Below are 4,540 nucleotides of genomic sequence, written 5' to 3' on the forward strand. Positions count from 1 at the left end.
ATAGGAGTGATGTTTGAGGTATAAAATGACACATTAGTTGTGGTATGCATTGTTGGGAAACTTTTTGTTTGTATAATCCTTGACCTCCTCATAGGTTGCTATGCTTTCTTATTCAAGGAGATGCGTAGAAACTTAGAAGACATTTTGTTGTAGACCTCAATAGCTATCTCCAACAAATAATCATCCTCTATTGTCATATCCCCAAAAGTCCCTTCATGTTGAGTCAATGTTGATACCATCGTGACTTCTTCCAACTCCAAGTCAATCCCCTATCTTGTCATATGTTAATCGGAATAGTTCTTCATATGTCCTTCCTCTCCTTATCTTGAACATTTTTTAGTTCTCCCTAACATAGATTGGACAAATGCTCCCAATGTCCATTTTAATAACACACAACCCCTTAATGTTTGAGTCTCTATATCTAGCACAAAAATTGACAATACATAATATATTATATATGTATAAATGAACACACACATGCGTATATGTGATCATAATATTTGATCATATATTTGTTCATCCAAATATGCATATATTCATATATATACATGTATGTGAATTTATACATAATACATGCATACATGATACAAGATATAAGTACATATATTTATTTATATGCTTATATACATATTTATGCATTCTTATTCCAATACATATATGTAAATCAACATATATGTATATATTCATGTATGTGGCCATATATATGATCTAAATATACATGTATATATATGCATATGTACAAACAACCACATATATATACATAATGTGTATAGCATATGTATATATACGTGTCAATAGCCAATGTATACAACATATGAAACCTTAAACAAGCAAATCAATTCAGATAGCAATGGACCAAAAAATTGTGGTATACTTTAGAATTGTTGAATCTTCTAACAGGAGACCTAGGGTTCGTGAGGAAAAACCCTAGAGAAGGGTCTAGTTGTTCGAATACCAGTTGCTAGTCATTGTTCGCATATTGTAGTTGTGTTTCTATGGTTTGGGAATTGAGGAAGAAAATTGCATTCTAACTTAAGCAAGCATTTTTAGTTAAAAGGAGCATACAATTAAAAACGTACTTAAAAAGATCATTTCTCAACATAATTAGAAAGAGCTTTATATGCGTGGTAGCAATATGTACTTTACTAGTATAAAACTAAGAGCATTTCTTTTAGAAAATGAAAAAAAAAAAAAAAAAATCTTCCTAATTAATGTGTTTTTCTACATGGACTAGCTACACGGGCCACCTTGCTATGTGGTATGCAAGGTAATAATAGTCCCGCTGCTTTTTTGATAAATAAGTTTGTCCTAACACTAATTAGGTAATATTATTTAAAAATAATAGTATTTTAGCAAAAAAAAAAAAAAAAAAAACCATTTAACCTGATATTTGATTTAAAAAACAGTAATGCTATTTGTATGTAACTTTTGACATTCACAAAATTATAAATGCCTTTTAAAGTATTATAATTCTCGAAAAGCAATTGATGATTTGTGAAAAAGTGTTATTAATTTATTAAATAAAAACTGAAAATATTATGAATGTCAAAATTAAATATCATAAAATTAAATAAGGACAAATAACATTATGATTTGAAAAAGTGAACTAGAATAATTATGCCACGAGGGTTGAAGAAGTTCTGGTCAATCCGCAAGCTTGTACTAAAATTGGATATTTTAAAAGCTGAAACTGAAAGCTGGTTGGCGGTTGCGGTGATATTCTTGTAGAGCCTGGAAAAGAAGTTTTAAGGTTTCTTTTTTATTTTGTTTTTCTATTTTTTGAAATTTGGGTTCCGCTTTTGTAAAACCATAGAGAAACCTCAAGAATTCGATTCACACTGATCCCAATACGGCAGGGTTGAAGCTTCCACGCCTTAATTTCTCTCTCAGTCTCAGGTAAAAGCCCCAACACTTGGAAGTATTCTTTTCGTAACATGCGTTGTACGCAGTCGTGAAAACATACAATTAATATTTCTATGTACGGTTGGATATGTGGTGTTAAAGTCTAATGCTTTTGCTTCAAGTTTCCGATAAAAAGTATACTTTTTTAACGACTTTGATGTCTGAGTTCTACTCTTATGTAAACACACGCACAGAGAGATTATGAACGGTATGTTTTTTCTTGTTTTGGTATGAATAGAAGGGACTGTTTCGTGAAGACCTTTTGCTGGATTGATTTTGAATGGGAAATGTTTTTCCTTTTGGGTAACCTTTTTCACGGCGGATATAGAGTGATTTGGCCTAGAAAAAGGTTCTGATTCTGTTGACTTTTGTGAGAATTGCGACTAGTAATAAAGGATTTGTGGATTTAATTGGGGAGCTTGAGTATATGAGGAGATTCATGAGTTGTTTTAGTGAATTTGGATATAAGGGCGTTGACGATTTTCAGCAGTTTATGTGGAATTGAGCCATATGGAGAGGAGTGTGTTGTTTCCTGGATATTCATGATATGTATCTTGAGAATTTGATTATTCTCTGCACTTTCTGATCATTTTGGTAATATACTCAAACTTGGGTATATGATTGTTCTGAGCAACATTTGAATGTTGTGGTATTTCTGTATCAAAGCATTCTCTGGGAAGTTGTTGGAAGGTAAAAAAGATTCAAATTTATACGGATTGTGAAACTTGAGGAATGAAGTCAACGACTTGCATGCTGGTTCGGTCCTGGAGGTGGTTGGTCTGCTTTTGGTTCTGAATTGAAAGTTGTTCTGGTTTTGATATTCAATGGATGATCAATGCAGTTCAAGTGCGCTGCCTCCTTTCCTCGCCAAGACTTATGAGATGGTGGATGGTCCTTCCACTGACTCCATTGTCTCCTGGAGTCAAAGTGGCAAAAGCTTTGTTGTGCGGAATCCACTAGAATTTGGAAGAGATGTGCTACCCAGATACTTCAAGCACAATAACTTCTCAAGCTTTATAAGGCAGCTCAACACATATGTAAGCCAGTTGATGTTCAGTATTTTTCAAATAGTACCGTGTAATTTGGTACTTCTTTTTTCTCTTTTTCATATTTTCTTTTTTGATGGCCAGGGTTTTAGGAAAATTGATCCAGAACAGTGGGAATTTGCAAATGAGGGTTTTATAAGAGGGCAGCCAGAGCTTTTGAAGAACATTCACAGACGCAAGCCAGTTCACAGTCATTCCTCCCAAAACAACCAAGGGCAAGGAAGCTGTTCTTCATTAACTGAATCAGAAAGACAGGGGTACAAGGATGAAATTGAGAGGCTAAAATGTGATAAAGAATCACTTATTTTGGAGTTACAGAGGCATAAACAGGAGGAACAATGTATTGATCTGCAAATACGCTTTTTGACTGAATCTTTTCGGCATGTGGACCAATTGCACAAAAATATGTTTTCTTCTCTGGCTCACACCTTGCAGAAACCAGGGGTTGTATTTGATTTTGTGCCAGTGTCAGATGCACATGAAAGAAAGAGAAGGCTGCTGACAAACAATTATTTACATGACAAAGGAAGCGGTGGAGATATTCAAATTGGAACTTCTCAAATGGTGACCGGTGAAAACTCAAGTGCTAATTCCTTTTCAATGTTAAACAAGGAGTTGTTTGAGCAGTTGGAGTCTTCCTTGAAGTTTTGGGAAAATGTAATACATGATATTGGTCAAGCTTCCATGCAACAAACATCAATCTTGGAGGTGGACAAATCTAAAGATTGTGCAGGTAGTCCATCTTGCATGGAGTTTAATGTTAATTTTGGGTCCAAAACTTCTGGAATAGACATGAATTCTGAGCCTGCTGCTCCTGTACTCCCTGAGGTTGCTGCTTTAGAAGACAAGGCAGATAAACCTGTAACCACTGTACCATCTGGTGTCAATGATATGTTCTGGGAACAGTTTCTGACTGAGAATCCTGGTTCTACTGATGCTAAAGAAGATCAATCAGACGAGAAAGACCTTGATGGCAGAAAGAGCGACAGTGATCATGGAAAATTTTGGTTGAATATAAGAAGTGTAAATTATCTTGCAGAGCAGTTGGGACAGCTTAAGCCAGCACAAGGAACTTGATGGTAGTAGGTTTACTTGGGCTTTTCTTTTTACTCATAAATTCTCACGGGGGGGTGTAAATTTACTGACTTCTGGTTTTATCAACTATAAAGTCTCACTGATGTTGTATTATAATCTTTTCTAGTATATTATGATACTAGATTGCATGATATTTTCACCAACAATAATCTTTAGTTTTTATAGTGGTTCACTGATTGTTGAATTTAGTTATTCTATTTAACCTGCATGAACCTTTGCGTTAACATTGCCCACATCTGTCTTCTCTTTTTTCCTTTCAAAAATCATTCCAGTATATACATGTATACAGCAGACTTTCTGTATTTTTTTTTTTTTTTCACTTATGATGCTCAGAATTACTACGTAAGTTTATTATGAGAATTCCTCGCTCCTATGAACCTTCACAGTTTCCTATCTCATGCGGCATTTTATTGTTCCATCAGAATTTCATGGACTTACCACTTTGTACTCAGCATGGAAGAAAACCAAATGATCCAACTTTATTCTATTGGCAAAAA

At 34.4% G+C, this 4,540-nt stretch overlaps 1 protein-coding gene across 1 annotated transcript; it reads left to right on the forward strand.

Annotated features, from left to right (window-relative positions):
* Positions 1–1,707: 1,707 nt before the first annotated feature.
* LOC127794091 (heat stress transcription factor A-4c-like) lies at positions 1,708–4,277 on the forward strand. The gene is made up of 3 exons (XM_052324982.1): positions 1,708–1,896; positions 2,141–2,939; positions 3,033–4,277. The coding sequence occupies exons 2-3, from the start codon at positions 2,727–2,729 to the stop codon at positions 4,023–4,025; spliced, it is 1,206 nt and encodes a 401-aa protein (XP_052180942.1). The 5' UTR covers positions 1,708–1,896; positions 2,141–2,726; the 3' UTR covers positions 4,026–4,277.
* The last annotated feature ends 263 nt before the right edge of the window (positions 4,278–4,540 follow it).

Source organism: Diospyros lotus, chromosome 2, assembly GCF_014633365.1.
Source record: "Diospyros lotus cultivar Yz01 chromosome 2, ASM1463336v1, whole genome shotgun sequence".
NCBI lineage: Eukaryota > Viridiplantae > Streptophyta > Magnoliopsida > Ericales > Ebenaceae > Diospyros > Diospyros lotus.